The sequence below is a fragment of the Hirundo rustica genome, chromosome Z (genome assembly GCF_015227805.2).
Source record: "Hirundo rustica isolate bHirRus1 chromosome Z, bHirRus1.pri.v3, whole genome shotgun sequence".
NCBI lineage: Eukaryota > Metazoa > Chordata > Aves > Passeriformes > Hirundinidae > Hirundo > Hirundo rustica.
Genome location: NC_053488.1, coordinates 13,888,253 through 13,909,990, shown reverse-complemented (window position 1 = coordinate 13,909,990; position 21,738 = coordinate 13,888,253). Strand labels below are relative to the sequence as shown.

General features: G+C 40.1%; 2 protein-coding genes across 2 annotated transcripts in view; both read left to right on the top strand.

Moving 5' to 3' along the window:
- Nucleotides 1–1,559: 1,559 nt before the first annotated feature.
- Nucleotides 1,560–21,738, top strand: part of ITGA1 (integrin subunit alpha 1) — a 58,720-nt gene continuing 38,541 nt past the window's right edge. The window contains exon 1 of the mRNA XM_040089875.1: nucleotides 1,560–1,692. Coding sequence (XP_039945809.1) covers nucleotides 1,665–1,692 — 28 coding nt within the window. The 5' untranslated portion in view covers nucleotides 1,560–1,664. The remainder of the gene's footprint in view (nucleotides 1,693–21,738) is intronic.
- On the top strand, nucleotides 7,595–12,269 carry PELO (pelota mRNA surveillance and ribosome rescue factor). Its single transcript, XM_040090108.1, has 2 exons — nucleotides 7,595–8,560; nucleotides 9,617–12,269. The coding sequence occupies exons 1-2, from the start codon at nucleotides 7,835–7,837 to the stop codon at nucleotides 10,046–10,048; spliced, it is 1,158 nt and encodes a 385-aa protein (XP_039946042.1). The 5' UTR covers nucleotides 7,595–7,834; the 3' UTR covers nucleotides 10,049–12,269.

Genomic DNA, 21,738 nt, shown 5'->3' with positions numbered 1-21,738 from the left:
TTCTGTAATAAACTACAACATCAACTTTGCATGCTGTTGGCTCTAGCACTCTGGGTTACGAACCTTGTTTTGGAATAACAGTAGTAGTAACACAACTGACTGGCAAAAATGAAATGACATTTTTTCCATAAACTCAGTCTTTTAGTTTGGATGCCATTTCCATTTCCTTTAATTTTATGCATAAAATCTTTGACTGGAAAAAATGTGTCTTGTCTTTTAAACTGGCACCAACCAAGCTAAAAGTCTCATTCAGCAGCAGTTGCATGTGTGTTTAATTTCATCAGCTTTGAGAAGTCCCACTAAGGATCTCTGCTCTTAAAACCAGTTTTAAAATTGTACAGTTTTCTAAAATTCCCACAGATCTACAAGGTGCACCCTAACTGTTCTCATTAAATTGAGACAGAAGTTGCAAGATGCAATAAACTATTACAGTGCTTATTAAAAGCTGCAGTTTATTAGTCTAAAAGGAACTTGCCAAAATTCCACTAACTTCCACTTACTCACCAAGTCCTTTGCTCCAAGTCAAGGAAATGATAAAGGATTTTTTCTTGACGTACCAAAATTTCCAAATCCTGAAATTTTGATTTTCTTTTTTCTTGCTTGAGGGAGTATGGGTTTCCCTGTTTTATAAACAATAAAAAGTTTTTTCACCAGGCCAGCGTGGGGACTGGACATACATTGCTGAAGGGTTGCCACTACACTTGAGCATCAGCCTGGTAAACTCAGAAAGTCCCGCAAAAGGGCTCCTTTCCTGTCTGTGCAACAAACCCTGAAAATCCCTGCTCGCAGGCCTGAATCTGGCTGATTATTACCTTTGCTATTTATTCAGTTATTTACTAGTGAAGTCGTTTTGGGGGCAGGGAGAGTGGGAAGGCATGCCATGCAAATGTTCGATGGACGAGGGCAAAGGCAGTTGTCTGGTATTTCCTCTACGCAGCAAGTACAGGAGGACACAAAGACTCGAGAACATCGCCCACTGTCTGAAGAGTTACTGCGTCTCCAGAGCCGCCGAGAATGGGGAGGGGGTGGCCGGCTTCCTCTTGCGGGCAAATGACCGGCATTAAGAGCAAGTTTTTAAGGGGTGATGTCAGAGAAATTAAACTTGTGCAGTCAAACACACCTCTCTCCCCCCCCCCTTCCCCCCCTCCCCCCCCCCCACCTCAACGACGTGTTTCTCCTGTTGATAAAGGCGAGAGTCGTGACTGCCTAGCACACCCAGCTCACTCCTGCCCTACTGGGACAGGGGCTGGCCGGCGGGAGACACTTATTAATTATGAACGGGGAGATGTCCCTTTAAGGTCTGCGGTGCTCTCCGAGAGCTGCAGCCGAAGAATTTAGTGGGGGATATTTGGCTTTATTTGTACATCCTAACGCTGGGCTAATTCGACGGGGAGGTTTCCAAAACTCAGAGACCTTTGGAGGGGTGGGGGGGGGAGGAACTGTGTGCGGTGGGAGGAAGCTAATTTCTTCTTAATGCGAAGAAGCAACGTAAAGACTGGATTACAAACAGGAAATGCCTAACTCGGCTGCGAGGCGGACGGGCGGCGCAGAGCGCTGAGCTCCACCGGCAGCGCAGCTCCGCCGGGCGCGCCGGCGGCAGGACCGCTCCCGCCACCCCTGCCCTCCGCCCGGGATCCCGGCCCCCGGCTCGCAGGAGCCCAGGCATGGCTGCCTCCTACTGGATGCTGTCAGGTGAGGAAAGCCCCGTTTCTGCCTCGCTTTGAAGACTCGGGTGCCTAAAGCAGCCCTGCTCCCGGCGGGAAGCGGTGAAGCTGGTAGAGTCTGGCACCCAAGGGTTGGCGCCCTCCTTCCCCGATCCCTTCCTCGGGAGCGCCCTTCCCGGAGCTGCCCTCCAGCCGCAGCCCGTGAGGGACTTCCTCGGCTTACTTCTCTCTGGGAACTTTAATCCCTAAACCAGTTTTAGAATCTGGGGGCAAGGGGTGGTTGCTAGATGAGGATGAATGGCTGAGAAGGCATACTGTAATTTAATCTGGCTTGGAAAAAACAAGTTTATTTGGGTTTGTGGGTTTGGTTTTTGGTTGGTTTCAACGGTTTTGGGGGTTTGTTTTGTTTTGTTTTAAACTAGGGTAATTTTTTTGCTTTCCTCTGGCTTTCAGACTTCTGACTGGTAAAAGGGAAGTGAGGAAGCAGTCACTCACTTCAGAAAGATGAGTTCATCCGGAGACAGAATATGTAATATTTCCTTTTAGGGGGTCATTGATTGTTAGTGACTTACTAACAATCAATGTTAGTAATGCTTTTATAGCTTTTCTAGAAAGAAAGAATGCAACAAGTAACAATCTCCCTAGCTAGTCAATCTGTAGTAACATTTTTGGATCTGAAATCAGGGGAATCCAAGTGGGAAAGAAGCGAAGGCAATGCTGGGCTTCGTGTGCTTGGAAACTTGGACACTGAACTCCCAGCAGCTCTTGCGTAGGCAGGCAGCACACAGTGAACCTGAAGCAGTTCCCCCTGAAACAGGGGAAGAAATCAATTTCATAAGAACTTTCCAAAAGCACACAGCAGCAAGTGGGGAAAAGGCAAAACTAGAGTTTTCCCCTCTTCCCTCTGTGCTTATTGTGCAAGACAGAACACATACAGGAAAATGTGAAAATCTGAATATAGTGTTTTGGCATGCCATATTTAGTTGTTGTTCTTAATTGTCTTCATTATTACTGCAGTGACATACTCCAAACTATGCATTTTTTTTGTGTTCCTTCAAAGAAGGACACTTTGTAAAACAGCAACAACGTAATTTGCCACAATTTCCCTTCAGAGTTGCAGAGTAATGCTGACAGATAATTCACCAGTAATGAAAAAGGGCTCGCTGTCAGGTAGTAAAACATTTCAAGAGCAAGTTTCATCCAGATTTGCCAGGTGATTACTTTTTTGGTGGTGGTGTCATGGAGGTTTCTTTTTTAAAAGATTGTTGTGAAAGAGAATAGACTTAGAAATAAGAGGAGGCCCTACAGATACCAGGTAAAGGATTCAAATTGTCTCTGATATATAAGAGAAGTAGTCCTACATAAACAAGTCAAAATATCATAAAAATGTGAACAAGGAATTTTCTTCACAAAGAGAAGTACAGTGACTTTAAAAAATAATTTGAAAATAAATTATGTGGTGCTCTTTAAAGGAAAAAAAAACAGCAAATAATCTGGCATGTCCTAGCAGAAAAAGAATCTAGAATAAAGAAGGTAGATGTTATATGGGAGATACATAGAGATGTTGTGTACTTTTGTGTATTTATATAGATTTTTTGTTCTTTTGCAATTTGGCTTGGTTTGATGAGACCTCTGAGAATCTTGACCACAGAAAGTCTGTCATGCAAACAGACAGAAGTGCACAGAGAATTGAGAAGCCTGAAAAGGGCTGAGAAAAATGATCTAAGACAAAAGACTGGACTAGTTAGGCTTGTTTATCTAGTAGGAAAAAAAAAAATAAAAGAGGCCAAAATGTTAACATTTCAAAAACATCTTTTTATCCAAGTATTATCCCAGATGTTAGTGTTTGTTCTGTGAGAGTGGTCAGTCATGACTTTCCATGTTGCATATGATGGTTTCCAAAGATATTGATGAATACTTGGTTCTCCAAATTCAACAAACGACAAAAGAAAATCAATGTAACTGACTGTGCAAAAATCTTAGAGAATATTCAGAAGAATTTTCTTACTCTTCAGGTACAGAATTGCTAGGCTACCAAAAAGATCCCACCCCTGTACAATCTCTCACAGGACTTTGGATGAAGTTGGATGAATAGCTGTAAGGGATGGCTGAGTTTACTTCAGCTGGCCCCTATATAAGTGGTTTGACTAGGGATCTGCTGAAGTTTTCTCCAGCCCTAAATTTAAACAGTGGAGGAATGAAGAAGTCAGTCTAAAGGGTTCCATCACCTTTAAAAACTTTTTCACTTAACAATGTTATGCAAAGCCTGTTCCCTCCTGGACTTGTCTCCTTATTGATGATGATCTTGTACTCATCTTCGTAACAGAAAAGATAAATAGATAAAGACAGAATGGAATGCAGAAAATGAAGTGGTCTTTGTTCAGAGCCTGTAGAGGCAGACAGCCACAGAACAAAGGCAAAGCATGCAAAGAGTTGTTTTCCCAAGTTTCCCTGTCCATCTGTCTCTTTTATCTTCTTTTGCTCTTGCAACAATGATGTCCAACACTTCTTGGCAGACTTCCCCCAATATTAGAGATTCTTTTCTATTAGTTTTTCTTACCCAGAATGTAAGCATGTTTGCATGAGTTCTAGCTAAAATGGCTATAATATAGAGACGTGATTTCCTATGAAAATTACTTCTCTTTGTCTAAGATCTCTACATAACCCATCTTCATAAAGTAGCTGACCAAGAATCGAAGATATAGGGAAGTGTGTCTCAAACATTTTCAAAATAAACCAGCATGGCTCCAAAATCTCTAAGAATATATGCTATCACCATTTTCATCTTATCTTGCATAGTACTTAAAAAGGTCCAAAAATGGATGCAAAAATGCTGCAATTATTAATACCTATAAAATTGTATTTAAAAAGTTATTTATTGAAAGAACTGTTAGGTGCTACACATACTCTCCGTCTTTTACCAAGACAGGAAAAGGTTATGCAATTTTGAGCTTTTATGTTAAAACTGTATGAAAAGTTAAAAGTACACACTTGTTTTGGCTCTACCATGGTCAAATTCATCTTTTTCCCTGTCATTAGCAAAATAAGAATGAACTTAGAAACTTCTATGTTTTTTAAATTTTTAGAGATGTTTGTCTTCTACAGCTCATACTTTGATGTACTCAAATAAACAATAATACAAATAATAATACTATATTTACTTTTTACTAGAGTAGGCAAATCATCATCTCCAGTAAATATTTTCCTTTGTAAGTTGACAGTGGTCCTGCTTATAGTGGATACATATTTGTGGATCACTGTGGATATAAATCTATACTCTATAAATCTTACTACTTGCTGTTTGAGAAAAGGCCCATATCAAGATGTCTCTTTCTACAATAGTCAATTTAATATTTCGAGTTGCAACCTTGTTTCAAAGTTGGTCTTTCTTCTTTGGTAGTGGGTTTGTTTGTTGTGAGTTTTTTGTTTTTGGGGTGCGTGGGGCAGGGTGTATGTATGTGCACACACGTGTTATTGTCAGGGGGGCTTTAATTCAGCAAGTCGCCAACTTTCCTGAATTGAATGTTTATTTTCTACTGGATGGTACTGGATGCCAACTTGCAACCGTTACCTAAAATATATTACATCTCCAGGGATGTGAGGCTGCTCGTAAAAATTTGACTGGAATGAATAAGACAAGTTTGCAAATACACAGCAGTAAAAAAAAAAATAAAAAGTAAAATACATTTTAAATGGAAATGGAAGTTAAATATGCCCCATAACTATTTTTTCTTGAAAGAATAGCAAGGTCAGCCTTTGCAATTTTATAGTTGCAAAGAATATAAAGAAGAAAATTTGCCATAAATTCACCATTCAGCATTTATATAGATAAGTGAAAGGAATACTTAAAGTTGAATGCACACTCTTTCCTAAAGAAAAGCTGAATGCAGAAGTTCTCTGCCTCTGTTTTTGCATTAAAACGTTAATGCAAAATTATTAGTATGTACAAGCTCAAGTTTAACAAACACTTACTGTATACTTACTGTATAACATGCGCTTATGTTATATTCCCTTGGGTGGTCCTGCTTGATCCTGCGAAACTATTCATGCTAACAGAGTTAAGCATGTGTACTCACAGGAAGAGAGTCTGAGGTCTGATAAATAAATCCTGTTATGTAATATCTGATAAAGTTGTTTTTACACCACTATCAAGCACATTACTGGGCCAGATCTGAGTTCACTGTCCTGTCACAACTGACTAGAGCTAGATACTTCAGAGAAATTTATAGGTACACAATAATGAGAAATATGGGATTATTTTTGCTTTCAGTAGCCTTGTATCTCCTTAAATTCTTGACTCAAAGGCCCTTCCAAGTCAGCAAATTCCATACTCCACAGTGGGTTGCTTTTTTTTTAATAATAATAATAAAAAAATAGCTGATGGATACCAGAAACTTCCTTGTAGCCACCCTCTCATCTGTGAAACGATGCCCTGATGCTTTTCTGTTACCAGACTGAGTGTGCAGTCATTCCAAACTCAATGTATCTGTTGCTATTCCCCTGAAACACTTAGCATGGCACATTAGTGTTCCTACTTTCTCAGCCTGTTTTTATTTAATCATTCCTCATGCAAGTTTTTCTCTCGTCTTCATTCTTTTCCTTGTTCTAAATTTGCAACATTATTTCCTAACTGGAGCTTTTAGTGTCGTATGCTGTCTCAAAAATAAGGTACAGAACATAGAATCACAGAATTATAGATTTTTAAGGGTTTGGAATGGACACTAAAGCTTATCTAGTAACAACCCACCCTGCCATGGGCAGGGACAATTCCCACTGGACCAGCTTTCTCAAGGCCTTGTCCAATCAGTACCAGGGCTGGAGCAACCACAACCTCCCTAGGCAGCCAAGAGTTAGACACTATTCTAGTGTTCGACCACCCTCAATTTTTTTTTTTTTTAATTATTATTATGTAACTTAAATTTCCCTTCTTTCAGTTTGCACCCATTGCTTATTGTCCTGTCACTACAGTTCCCTCTCCAGCTTCCCTCTTCAGACACTGGAAGGTTGCTGTGAGGTCTCACATAACCTTCTCTTCTTTTCCAATATCCGTCCAAGAAGGCTTGTATAGTGATACCATTTTTCATTATTTTTGGCTTGTTAAATTTGTCTAGGCTGCAAATTCAGCTGTGTAGCGATGGTTCAGGTCCATTTTCTTTGCAATATCATTGAACTGATACGTATTTTAGCAAGGTATCTTATGTGAAGGCGAATGTGAACATTCAGCTTCGTTTGAAACGTGCTTAATCTGCCTCCCTAGCATCTCAGAGCTGGAAGGAAGCTGGTCAAGGTTCAGTACCGGCTGCAGTGTAACTTGAAAATTTAACCAAAACCTTTTAAACCGGAATGCAGTTTAAGAGCAGCGTCCAAATAACAGTTCATGCTCTGCTATTGCCTGCGTCTGGTTTTCATTTCCATGGATGTCCGCCCCGCTCCGCCTCAGTCAGGCGGCAGCTGCTGGGGGTGGCACTGCGGTCCCCGGGCTCCTTGGCACCCGCTGAACCACGGGACTGTACCTCTGTACCTCTCTCCATCCGCGCCTGTAACTTTCCACAACTGCTTGGTTTGTACGTTTCGTTTTCGTTTGTTTTTTTCCTCTCGTGTTTTGAAACGTGTGGAACAATCTTAGGAGACTTTAGGAGGCTGGACCGCCGCTGTGAAGCACTGGAGGGGAAGAACGAACGCGGGGACGACGCCCTCCCGGCGAGGCAGTAGCCAACTTCCAGTGTTCGCGGCACCTGGCAGCAGCGCGGCTGCTTCCCACTCCCCCGCCCTCACAGCGCCGCGGCATTTTTCCTTCCGCAGGACGGAGGCTCGGGACGCGCCGCCAGGTTACCCGCGCGCGGCGCCCCGCGCATGCGCCGTGCCTGCGGTGACCGAGCGGGGCGGGGCGCCCTGGCGGCGCCTTAGGAGGGAGATGGGTCTGTGCGCGTGCGCCGTGGGGCGGCCGTAAACGCTGCGCGTGCGCGTTGGGGTCGGTGGCGGGCGCGCTGAGGGGCGCGAGTTGGGGGAGCTCTGGGAAGGCCGCTCGTGTGTCCGTCCGTCCGTCCGTCCGTCCGGGAGTGTGTCGTCCCGCCGGCTCCAGCCCTCAGCCCTCCCTCCCGGGACAGGCCTGCTGACCGCTGCCGCCGTGGCACAGGGGAAGCCGGGGAGCGACCCGAGGAGCCGCCAAGATGAAGCTGGTGAGGAAGGACTTGGAGAAGGATAATGCAGGGCAGGTGACGCTGATCCCCGAGGAGCCTGAGGACATGTGGCACACCTACAATCTGCTGCAGGTGGGTGACAGCCTGCGCGCCTCCACCATCCGCAAGGTTCAGACTGAATCGTCCACAGGCAGCGTGGGCAGTAACCGCATCCGCACCACCCTCACCCTCTGTGTGGAGACCATCGACTTCGACTCGCAGGCCTGCCAGCTGCGGGTCAAGGGCACGAACATCCAAGAGAACGAGTATGTGAAGATGGGCGCCTATCACACCATCGAGCTGGAGCCCAACCGGCAGTTCACCCTTGCGAAGAAGCAGTGGGACAGCGTGGTGCTGGAGCGCATCGAGCAGGCCTGCGACCCGGCCTGGAGCGCCGATGTGGCGGCCGTGGTTATGCAGGAAGGGTTGGCTCACGTCTGCCTGGTCACCCCGAGCATGACGCTTACCCGTGCCAAGGTGGAGGTGAACATCCCCCGCAAACGGAAAGGGAACTGCAGTCAGCACGACCGGGCACTGGAGAGGTTCTACGAGCAGGTGGTGCAAGCCATCCAGAGGCATATCAACTTTGAGGTGGTGAAGTGTGTACTGGTGGCTAGCCCAGGCTTCGTGCGGGAGCAGTTTTGTGACTACATGTTCCAGCAGGCAGTCAAGACTGACAACAAACTTCTGTTGGAGAACAGGTCCAAGTTCCTACAGGTAAGGATCTAAGCAGTCTCCAGAGTAGGTAAAAAGAGTCTTGAGAGGTTTGTGTGTGAGAGTAGATGGTAGTTATGTGGGAAATAAGTCATTAAACAAAATTAATTTCTGTCTGAGCATCGTGAGGAAATTATTCTCATGCCTCCCAAACTGTAAAAGAGTTATGCATGGTACAGGGATGGTTCCCACCTAGGATACTTTTAATATGTAGTAGAGAAAGTGTTAGATATTTAAAACTCCCTGTAAAGGCAAATACACTCTTCAATTAAGTGTGAAGTGTAAGTTGGAGAATAATTTGCTCTGTTACTCTGTCACACTATATAGCATGTATGTTTAATAACAACTTTCTAAAGATTTTTTTAAAAGTATGTGGATGTGATATGGATTAGTTAATTTTGTTGTTAGTTTTATACTGCATGGTTAAAGGCCATGCATTTTTCCTTGTTTCTTAGTCATCTCATTGGTTGAGTGGATGGGGGTTTAGTCTTATACTGCAGTAGTCGTATTCAGAGCTTAAAATAGGTCTTCATACAGGTACTTGTATAGTTTTTAGGTTGGAGTAGGCCTGGGGTGATCTAGGGTCAGGGGTAGTGGAGTGAGTCCCAGTGCAGGAGACTCAGTACACCAAGAACACTCCTTTTCCATTTAAGTTTTAATGTACTTCACAGCCTCGCAACCATAATAATTGCACAGAGTTGATGCTTTTATACTATATGCTTGCAGTGTTGAAAGGCCTGCCTTTTCTTGAATGCTTTAAAAAAGAGACTTAGATCTTAGATTCTTGGTAGTTTCAAGTAACCTTACCTTGGGAACTGTTGAGCGCATAGGTTTACCCCAGCCTTTGAACAGTAAAGGCAGTTTAACAGATTTGGTATAGGCTTTGGGTTGCAGGAGAGATTAAGAAAAGAATCATGTGTGCTTCATGAAGGAGATAAGTTCCACAAATAATTATCAAGATTAATATTACATGTCATAGAGGATGTTTGTGATTGGTAATCAAGAAAATGGTCCTTCTTCTTCAAAAATACCAAACCTTTGGTTTTGTTTTCACTCTAGGTCCACTCTTCCTCAGGACATAAGTACGCACTGAAGGAAGCACTCTGCGACCCAGCGGTAACTAGCCGTCTTTCTGACACAAAGGCAGCTGGTGAGGTCAAAGCCTTAGATGACTTCTATAAAATGCTGCAGCATGAGCCTGACCGGGCTTTCTATGGCCTGAAACATGTGGAGAAGGCCAATGAAGCCATGGCCATTGATACCCTGCTGATCAGTGATGAGCTTTTTCGGCACCAGGATGTGGCTACACGTGCCCGATACGTTAAATTGGTAGATAGTGTCCGTGAGAACATGGGGACGGTACGCATTTTCTCCAGCCTCCATGTGTCGGGAGAGCAGCTGGGCCAGCTGACAGGGGTGGCAGCCATCCTGCGCTTTCCTGTTGCTGAGCTCTCTGACCAGGAAGATGAATCTAGCTCTGAAGAGGATTGATAACAGTGACTTCATTCCAGTTTCTTTTCTATGTTGTATTGAAATGATGTTGAAGGTCCTCCCAACCTGAATACTGTGTGCAGATGTACCATGACATGTAATTAAAAAGTTTAAATAGTAAAACATAGTATACCCATACGTACATAATTGTTTTACGCAGCACACTACTCGGTATCTGATCTATGGTAATAATTATATGTATGCTGTGCTGAGCTGACTGTTTTTGCAGTTCTGGACCACCAAGAGTACAAGAAAGTAATTTGGCTCCCCAGTGTTGCTTATTCTTCATGTTAAGGCAGACTGCTAACTTAGTGAAATGTGTAGGAAAAAATAGTAAACTGATGGGAAAATTTGTGTGACTATTTCTGTACAAATGCTTGAAGAGAGTATTGCAAAACAAATGTAGACTGCTTGGAAGACCTGTCAAAACTGTGCTTGATCTTCATAGGAGCTCCCTGTTCTTTGTAAGGTGTGTCAAAGGAATTGGGTCAAGATCATCACTTAGGGCTTTGTGCAGTGTTGCAAGTCTAACCACTTAAATATTTCTGTGAAACACTTGAAGCAGTCTTTCAGTAACCAGACCCTTTAAGTTAGCCATTTCTTCGTTAACATGATAGTAGATGCAGGACAAGTGGTGAATCTCAGTGCACCCATTTAGTTATCTTGTTGCATGCTGAGAACTAACAAGGTGTCATTGACTGTATTCTGCTAAATTGGCATTATTTAGCACCCAGTTCTGACAAAGTATAGGAAAAAACTTAGAAAATCGGGATTCTAGTTTCCGCAAGGAATCTTTTGATAGCAAATAGTTTAGGTATCCATAATCTGGTAGTCTATCTGCATATCTCTTTAAAAATGCACATAAACCATGATACAGAAATAAAGATGACAAAATTATAAATCCAACTTCAGCTTAAGATAGTGGCAGCTGTAAAAGTGAAAATTACCTTTTCAATCATTTTATCAGCTCAAAGTACTAAGAGCCAGAAAGAGTTTTGTTTCTTTACGGGGCAGTAAATCTTGGGCTGAAGAAGCGAAAACTGCTTTCAGATTCAGACATAGCCCATGGTTGTATTGTTTCAAACCAAGGTTTGATGGTGTGGCTTGTGTGTGCAAACAGGCATTCTATTTTTAAACATGATGGAAGGTGAGAACAGGAACCACAGAAGAATTCTGTAATATGGAAAGTGTTGCAAGAGTGGAACATTAAAAATTAAAACCACCAAAACTCCTAGTCTGGGTAGAATAGTTTTAGGAAAATTATTAAGGGTACTTCCTTTAGGTTCATGGGTTCTAGTCCTCTGAATTTAATAATATCTATTGGTAGCTGAAACATCAGTCTAAACTTAATGATTGAGAAGCACTTTTGAGTTAAAACCATCTCCCCTTTCCTATATCGTCCACACAGTCTAAGGAGCTCTTGAACAGGGCTTATATTAGATCTGTAACACTTAATTCTTTTGCTGAAGACAAGCCCATTGAGACACTTGTTTACAGTCAGTTTGCACACATAAATTGTTATTTAAGCTTTACATTTTTGTCTTGAATCGTGTTGGGTGCTACAAGTCGTAGAATGCTCAAGTAGGCTTTCTTTAGCAGTTAAGACTGCTTAAATTAATTTATATTTTTTTTAATTTGCCTAAGTTTATTATGCACTTTTTTAGCTAGAAAGCTCCGTCATTCCTGTTACATCTAGTTTAGTGTAAAAGACATAGGAAGCAGAAGAAATTGACCAAGAAACATTAATTATATACAGCAAATTAGGGCCTTGAAAAAACTCATATCTGAACAAGTCATTCATTTCTCAAAGCTTTTATAACATATGATGATATAGTGGTATATTTCCTTTCTCTAAGTAATGCCAATTTGTTACAGCTGTACACAAATGACATATTCTAATTTGTAGTCCACCAGATATTCTTTTATTTCTCAACAAACTCTCTGAGAGACAAATCAAGCTGTTCTTTGGTTGTGGGAGGGCTTGCTATTTTATCAGACCAGATTGATTCCAGGTATTCCATTGTAAACCAGAAGTTATGAAGAGTTCTTGCTGTGTACTACATGATTACCATGGTGATTCTGTGTTTAGTTACCATCAAGGAAAAGAACTGGCCATTTTGTTGCATTTTTGGGTTTTATTTCATCTGCTAGGAAGGAAAATGTGACAGTAATGATTCTTTGAAGTATTTACACTTGGAATTAAAATTCTGCCTTCACTTTATATTTTGTGTATTTTTCCTTTTTTTTTTTTAGCTATTGCTATCATATTGTTAAGTCGCTGAAAGACATACACAGTGGAGTTGCCCAAAGTGTGGAAGGGTGGGATTTTTTTTTTTTTTTTTTTTTTTTTTTTTGGGGGGTGGGGGGTGGGGTGGGTAAGCATTTCTGTTGTAAAATAAATATACAATCACTATGTATACAAATGCATCCTGTTTCAGGAAACAGCTTAAGGGCTTGGTAATGAAAGTGGGCTGTGTTCGGTAGTTGCAGTCGCTTGACCTGGTCAAGTTTCAGAGTTGCTAGTATCTTCCACATTTCAAGGAATTTTGATTAGTTGAAAAGTCCATATAGACAAAGTTGCATGCTCAATGCAGTATGTGTGTTTAGATAACACTTTCACAGAAGAGGCATGCTATCAGCAGATCAAAGGAGTGCTAGAGCCATGGGAAAATATTTTTTGTTTCTTTTATTTGGAACTAAACATGCGTGAACCAAAAAAATGTAACTTGAAGTTCAGGATTTAGTTTAGGATTATGTTCTGACATAATTCTGTGAATTAATAACGTGGTTTTAGCTTCCAGTTTTTCAGTGTTTGGAATGAATGGAGACATATTTTAGTACTTCCTAAAACTTGTTACACTTGGAAGGAAGAAAGCTTTAAAAAGTATGAAATTATATTGATCATGAACCCTGCTGTGCTATACAGTGATTCAAATAAATTTATTTATTTATTCATTTGCCTCTCTTGCAAATTTGTATTTTGGAACAGCCCCCAGTTTGTTAGTTTTGTCACCTTTGGCATTTAAATCCACTTATTTACATTTTTTGTGGTTGTTAATCAGCTAGAGCTTGGTGCAAAATGCAAGGTCTTGACCAGCTAGAGACCAAAATAATCCTACTAATTGCAAGGCAGAATAAAAGATAAATCCTTCAGTCAAAGTGTAAAACATTTAACAGTATTTGACTAGGGTATTTCTCATCTCCCTCCTCCTGTCTTTACCCTTGTAGAGGTAAAATGATGGTAATACTTGATCTTTGGACCACAAGTGTAACAAGAGCCCACAGCTCTTCAGTTTAGTTTGTGATGGGACTAGACACTGTGTTTTTAAAGCTGTGTAAGTGTCTACATTTACATTTGCTACTGTTTTCTCACAGATTAAGTTGCCCAAATTTTAAAACTAACCCTCTGAAAATTTCTTACAACTTCTGAGCTGCTGACCTTGGTTTGCCTTGTTCAGTGAAGGTGTATTATAGCTCACTTCTGCTCACTTCTCATTGGACTGCAGTATCACTTGAGCCTCTCAAATTTCTTTCTAAAAGCTGAATTATATGTCTAGAAAAATGTACTCATATGCATGTGTCTTTTAGATTACCCAGTCCATTCGTTTTTCTCTGAAATTTTCATAGCTCTTTTTTTTAAAAAAAAAAAAAAAAGCCTGTTTCATAAAGGAATAGACACTGAGTTTTACAGGAAAAGCCCCCATATTGTCAGACTGTGTTACCTGAAGCCATATGTCTGCAGTGTGTAGTCAATTGATTCTACAAAAGACCTAAGAAAGCAACTTTTAAAATGTGAAGCAGCAATTAGAAGGTCTGCAATTAGGAATCGGTGTTTATAACCTAAAATCAGAATCCCTAGAGGAGACATAATAACAAAAAAATGAAGGAATGACTTCAGAAAAGTACTTAAGTACTTTTTAGATGGACAGAACTTCAGACTTGGTTTTCTTTCTTGTACTGGTTGCTTTAATGTGAAGATTTCTCAGTTCTGATTTGATTTAGCAGATACTGGGGAGAGCGTGGTGATAGGGCATTGCAGTAGATAATTTTCCATTATCTGTCTCCTGCAATGGCCACATTTTGCTTTTAGGGAGTGTTTCATTCAGATTTTGTGTGGGAAAGAAGTATTTTGACATTTTATTATTCTGCATATTTAGGGTTAAGAAAATGCCTATCCATTTGAGTCTTGTGATAATTATGGTTCTTAATTCAGGCTCTGACAGGGGTTGAGCCTGGGCTTTTTCAGCAGTGGAAAGAGTAAACACAGGCTGTGAAGCTTCTTGTGTGACAGTTGCCCAAAGACTTGCTGAATAAGTGCAATGTTTAGTCCTGCCACATATTTTATGCTTGACTCAAATAGGGCATTGACTTGGATTTGAGGGTAACAGCTTGCATGATACAGAATCTAAAGGAAAAACATATCTTCAGTCTAATAACCAAACTCTGCATCTTCTGTCAACTTGTGAACTTGACTGTTTTAGAGATGCTCTATAGCTTTCCTGTGAAAAAATTGACTCCTAAGGTGTCTTAGTCTAAAGAAAAGTGTGAGTAAAAGGATTCTGAAACCATAGTTGTTTTTTCTGTTGTCTGAAAATAATTCTTCCTTTTGTCCCACTTGAGGGCTGCATGAGAAACAGAGAGGGGAGTGGTATCAGAGCAGTCTTTCCTTCCAAGTTGGTGTCTTCTGGGAAATGCAACATGAAGCAGCAACTTTCAAGCCCTGCCAGATCTTGTCAGTGTTTTGCTGTATTGGTCTTTAATTTATTTTCGTCTTTTTGGGAAATGCTATCTTCACAGCTAATGTAATTGCTGTTGTGCTGCTCTAATAATTACTTAGAAGTCAAATTGGAGCTCATCATGAATCCTCTGGCAAAGTAGCTGTTCCATTAGAGAATGTTAATTAGTTGAAACTAGTCCTCCTTTTTAGGAATGTACATACCAGACATGATGGGAAGTGTTTTCTCTGGTCCAAAATGTGATTTCTAGTCAAAGCCAAGCCTGGAATAGCAAAGAAAGAGGGTAGGGGTTTAAGAAGTCATATGGAACAGAAGATAGAAAGCTTAAGCCTATTTGCTTTTCATGGTAAACCTGAGGCTAAAGGTGCTCCCTTTTCTGTTGGTGTCGTTGATAAGTTCAACTTCCACATTGAGCAAATACTTTTATATCTTGTCTGAGATACCTAAATCACAACTGGATCAGGCATGATATCTTATGGGATGGTCTGAACATGAAAGGAAAATAATTGAAAGCTAGGGCTGTTCCTACCAAACACACTTCATCTGTAGTCTTTTCAGAAAAAAGCTCTGAATAGTGTTCCGTGTTTCAAAAAGATTTTGGACCTGAGGGCTACCAGCAAATCTGATTTTGAAGATGGGCAGATTCTTTCCCATGCAGTATTTTTTGTTTGATTAGAACAAATACATTTAGCACGCTTTTACTGAAAGCGTTTGTACACTTGTGTGTGTGTGTGTGTGTGTTTAGTAAGAGAAAAAGCTAACTTGACTCTTGGCTCATAGTTGCTTTGGTAGCTGCAGGATTGGCTCAGGATGCAGGGTTGATAATTATCTTCAAGACTCGAAGATTTGTTTACTGTAGGAGGAACTTGGTAGCAAGTGATAAATTCAGGAAGTCTGACAGTTACTAAATGCTCATGAATGTTTCCTTTAATGGTTCTGAAGCTCGGAAAACTACAGTAGGTTTTGCTGAAGAAAATTGCCTTTTCTTTGACCTGCAGTGTTCAAGTATTTTAGATAAACAGTTTAGCTTATGTGTGAGAGAAATTAATTAATTACATTTGTTAATCTTTCCCAAACAGGTAACATAAGATCAGTTCCATTTGAAAAAGAGACCTGGTGTATCCCATATAATTTATTCCTCTCCTGAGTGGAAATTGCTGTTCTGAGATAGGTTGTCTAAGAGAAGCTAAAATGGACTTTGCAGAAATGGTGCTGGGTGAACATTGGCAGTCTGCCAGGACAGTCAAGCCTCCTGGGGCACAGGCTGCCCTCACTGCAAGGCTGTATGTAGGAGCTACTGGGACAGCAGTGGTGAGAGCAGAAAAAGAGCAGCTGTCTCCTGAGAGAGCTTTTCCAAGTTCCAGAGCTGTGAGGAAAGATGAAAAGCTGTGGTTTAATGGAAAACATGAGATGCCGTTTTGGGTATGTAACTTCCCCAAAGGGAGACGCAGTGAATGTTTGAAATATCTGTACTTAGTTCTAACAACTCATGCACGGTTGAGGGTAAGATGCCAGCTGATGTGATTAAGCTCTGTGTGTGTGTCTGGGGAAGAGGTGCTTTGAGCCTGAGACGGAGTCTAGAGATATTGAGACCTTGCTAATCCTCTCGCTATGGAGTAATTTCCGGCCACCCTGCTATTGCTGTATCTGAGGCTTGTGAAAGACTATCTTTGTTTTCCTTTCATACCTGTCTGAAAGCTACCTTATTTTTCAAAAATACTGCTTTATGAAACAAACACCTTTCTGTGTTGTGTTGGCAGGCTCTATTATAAGCAAGGGAAAAAATTTCTAGTCAAACATTTAAAAAAAACCTCAAACCAACAGATGGTGATTGAAATGAACCTTAGAGGCTTTTTGAGAGGGTATCTGGTGAGAAGAAAAAGAGACAGATGAAACTATATGTAACAAGGTTTGTTGGTGTTTTTTAACAGTTTTACCGGTCATTTCAACTGAGATAAATAGGATAGTTAATCAAATCAGTCAAATGACAGGGTTTTAGGCCTTTTCCCTAGAAAGCCCAAGAAAAAAAACATTTGTTAAAATTCTATTACTACACAGTCAAGCATTGTGATCTTGGTAAATTGTAACTGTCTCAACTGTTTCAAGCTGTTTGCATTTGTTTTATCCAAGTGTAGATCTGCATGGTCCTGTGTATTGTTCTTATGAGACAAAGTGTTTTGTTATGAACAAGGATAAGTGTTAAAAAAAACCAAAATTAATATTGACAATTAATGTTGACAACTGTGAGCCCACCCTTTCCTAATTTTGAAGACTTGTCCTACTTGTCTACATAGGTAATACAAAATTTTAACTGATGTGGGTTTTATTGGAAAGAGTGTGGAAATCGTCACTGAAAAAATGCTTAGGGCTTTAGGCAGTAGTAATTTGAGCTTTTTTTGCTGATTCCTAGAACACTTTTAAAACTGCTTTGTTCCCTACATTAAGCACTTTTATTTTGACATAAAATTTATTCTTGACTGGCAAGAATAAATGTATGTTAGAGAGCAGAAAGTTCCTACTACTGAAAAAATGAGATACTGGAACAGTTTTCCAGTCAGAAAAAAATCAGAGCAAAAGGTCACTTTTATATGGAATTTGTTTACCCTGAGAAATGTGAAGTAGTTGCCAGCAACAGATAGGAATCAATTCAGCAGTCCTGTATCCATGCTTGGAACAGAAGCAGAGCACTTGCTGGTTTTATTTCATCAGAGCATTGTGTTGCCCTGTTTATATCTGTTCAATTCTTAGCACATTTTCACACTACATCTCAAAAATCACACCAGATTCCACCACAACACTGACCTCCTGTCAGACAGGGGTTAGCTGTCTGGGCTAATGATGCAAAAATGCTTAGATTAGGTATCTAATAAGCATTTGATGGGTACTTTCTTTTTAATCTCTGCCAGTTAGATATCCTCCAGGAGCTGTAAAGGTCATTAAAAAACAATTCTTGCATGTTTTATTTGTAAACAGGCATTAGATTGAAGTCATTGATCATTAAATGTGTTTCCTTTGGAAAGCATGTTTTCTCCAGTAATTCTGGAGTGAGCAGCTATGAGTTGGTCCTCTGTATCTATCAGCACAGCTTGGAAAATTTGTTTTTCACAAAGGTGACTGTAGTATCCCATAAAAAAGCAACTATGGTATCTAAAGAGCTGTAGACCAAAGAAGAATAAAAAGAGCTCAGTGTCAGCACTGCTGTGCTGCCTCGTAGCTGGGCAGGAAGAAAGAGCTGGAAGTGGTCTGCCAGTCTCTGCTGCTGAAACTATAATTGAGGTGCTACTTGCATAAGACTGATGTTAAATCTATGGTAAGGTAGCACATATATGCAACAGGAGTGTTGTGGGATATAAGTTGGTGGCATAAGGTTCCTTTGTACCTTTTTAGGAGGTCCTTTTTTAAAACTTGCAGGTCCTGTTCACTTTAGAAGACTGTCACTCTTAAATCACCCCAGAACTGACCCTAATTTTGTGAACTTCAATTCAGCTTGGATAATTTCCTCATTATTAAACTGCCATGGTAGTTCTGTGAGGGTAATGCAGATGTTTGAAAGAAAGAGTAACAGGTTCTTTATGGAACTCGTGGTATCACAATAATACTTTCAGAATAAGCCTGGTCCAGATAGATATCTTTAAAATCATGGGTGTACTTCAGTGCTGTGGGTGGGAAATGAAAGTTAGTAGTGCCAGTAATTCATGTAGAAAACTCTATCTTACACTGCATCTAAAAAGCAGGATGTTTTTCTACCTCTAGAATCCACATCTAATTTTTTTGGGGGGGAAACAAACCTTCCTTTTATAATCTGTTCATGACTGGTTCCAAATTTCCCTGAATTGTTTATTGACCAATAAAAATGGGCATTTGCAGTAAAAAGACCTAAGATTGATTTTGCAGTGGTATCAACTGGTTTACCAGAAAAATCCCTACAGTAATGACGCAACGAAAGAGATGTTCGTGCTCTTACTGATACTTGAGTGCCAGAGTCCTCAAAAATTGGTAGATATTTTTCGTGATACAGATTATGGTACAGTTTTCAGTATGTTGCCAGTCAGCATTGATAATTCATGATGAAGTTGCTTCTGGAAAATTTATTAGCGTTTTACGTAAAAAAAAGTATCTTGACCATAAAAATATGCCACATAAAAGAAGAATATTAAAATCCCGTAAAATTTTACCGCCGTTTTTAAAATTGCTTTGGTTTCCAACTGCACTGTGAAATGACAATGAAATAGTCAGCAATCTTTACCATATATTATTCCAAACATGTCTAATTATTTCAGGGAATAAGTTCCTTGATAGAGCTGCATCCTCTGTTCTTATTTCATGAGTGATATTGATGGAAAGTTGTCATTTTGGTTTTGTCTTTTTTTTCTTATGTTCACAGATTAACACTTTATGCCAATTCCTAGCTTAGTGGTATAGGAATCCATTTACAGAAAGTTCAGTTTTATTTGTTGCCTGTAAATTATGCTCACCTCACAGGCAGACTGGAGATGAGCTACACTCATATGATAAGATCAAGCTTGTGAAAGTCCTTGTGTTTATCTTAGGCCATAAAATGAGCTAAGCTGCAAAATACTGTTTGCAGCAGTCTTAATTCTAAGAATTGACTGGTGCAATACCATGCTTTTGGTCTTCTTTGACCAAATGGGTAAACTTTTTTTTTAGGGTGCAGTGATACATGTGTGTTTTTTGTCGCCTTTACTAGATTAGGCAGCTATTTTTATGGTTAAGTCCATGGAAAATTTGATTTAATGATCACTGTGGTAATTTGCAGTTCCACATTCTTATCCGCTTAGATTTCTCAGCTGTAAGTGTAAACTTCATGTTAACATAGAGCCATGTTCTTTAAATTGTCCAGTACAATAAAAGATTTCTCATCACAGTTAATTCATGGGTAGAGACAACTAAGGAAACAAACTGGCTGAGAATTTTCTTCTCTTTTAGCAGTGAAAAGTCATAGATTTCAAGCCAGAAGAGCTCTGTATGCCTTAGTAGAAAGTTGCCAGTGTGATCACCCATGCTGGCACATGTTTGAAACAGGCTCAGGATCTTGCTATGAGCAGGACAGATCTGATCTGTACAAACAGACAGTGCCTGCTCCCTCATGCTCTTGCAGGACAGGCTGGCTTTCCCGGCGGGCATTTCAGTTCTGTGCAGCTGGGGATGAAGCGGCATTTCCATCTGACCGTGTGTGAGAGCACTAGCATCTGGGGACCATTCATGGAGAAATTCCAGCATTTCAATGAATACGTGATTTCTTTCCCATTATTGCCTGTAGCAATCTCTTATCAACTGGATTCTCACTGTAGCAATTTTTTGGTTACCATTAGGAGAAAAAGTTTAGAGAAAATAAATCTTGAACAATTTTATTGACAGTACATTTGATGCATCACAAAGAATTAACATAGGCAATAGGAAAAAGGAATTATTTGGATGATGGTTCATATTTTCAGTCCAAGCTCCATGTCAAGCATTTTTAGACTTCAAAATTTTCCTTCAGCAGTAGTAGGTTTTATGCCTTACTCTCCAGTTCTTCTCTCAGAAAGCTGCACATACAATTTATTTTTTTGACTGTTTCAACTTCACTGGGGTACTTCACATTAGTAATGGTGTTTTCTGTGTTCAATTTTCTGTGTTGTATTTCCCTGTGTCTTTTAAATGGAGTTCAGTTTAGTGAATATTATTTTGATTTAAGTTTTTTTCTGGGACCTGTTAGTTTCATATAATGAGTTTTTCTGAAGAATAAGTCTTAGGGCTAAGAAGCACTCTGATGTTTAAGAGTTTTCAGGTTATCTGTTGTATTATGGGAATACATACAAACAGGGAAACAGAATTCCATGTAGCCATTACATAAGAAGCTGCAGAAACAGAGGTTTCCTCTTACTGTACTGGAACATGGTTCAGCTAAAAATTAATTTTCTGTTGTGATAGTATGAAAATTATGATAGCTGCTTTATTATAAGAAATAATAGGTAAGTTGTCTCCATGCATCTTGGCTATACTTTGCAAGTTGATTTTTACTTTTAATATACATGCCTGAGATTTAATTCTGAAGTGTGCCTCTGCCCCAGTTGTCTCTGTCATTTTTGTTTGGTCAAGCTCTCTTCTTGCTTTTGGGTTTTTCCCCCCACCAAATCACTGCATAGCAAAATTGTTAAAGACCAAAGGAAAAACTAGATATTTGTAAGCTTCCATCTTTTCCCTTCCACTGCACTCCAAAAGAAATTGGATCACAGCTGAATAGATATTGATGCATTTTATGAAGACAATATATCTTTTTGTTGTACTATGTAAAAAGTGGGTTAGATTTGATGGTCTAGCTAGCTGGATGTGAGTGGGTCATATCAGGATATTTGCACTTCCTTTTGGAGGATTTCTTCTGTTCCTTTGCTTGTTCCTGGAGCTTTGCGTGATTTGGTTGAGAGCAAGCCAATGATTATGCTCAGCCCAAGGAGCTGAAAGACAGGCATTAGTAGTCATTGTGAAGTAAAGGAATGGAAAAAATTGTATTAGCTTAAGACTTTGAGAAAAATTACCCGACAGTCTCTAAAAACAACTAGGGGAGGAAATGAAAGGGTAAAGGAGCCAAGTTAGGCAAAAATACTATTTTCCTTCATCAATGGAAATGGTCACAAATGGAGTAATATTCTTCACTCACATGAGTGAACACCAATATATGATATTGATATAAAACAGTGAGTTGACAAAATTCAGTGGTAAATGTGATGGTAGTTTAAGAAGATTTGATGGCAAAGTACACTTGACTATTAACAGCATAGAGGGCAGAGACAGATAAAACTGTCAAGGTGATCTTTCTGTTGTGTCATCAAGTTCAGAAAGGACTCTCTTGCTTTCTGAACTCCTCTCTGAGATTAATCAATCTAGGTGCAGCAAGGTCCTCTCCTGGTTCAAGACTTGGTCATTGCTCATGTCCAAATAATTGTATGTGCA

What these genes read in the sequence shown, in the direction of transcription:
- PELO (XM_040090108.1), top strand. Translation starts at nt 7,835, where the DNA reads ATGAAGCTGGTGAGGAAGGACTTGGAGAAGGATAATGCAGGGCAGGTG. An exon ending in ACAGGTCCAAGTTCCTACAG is followed by an intron (nt 8,561 to 9,616) that starts GTAAGGATCTAA and finishes TTTTCACTCTAG; the next exon opens with GTCCACTCTTCCTCAGGACA.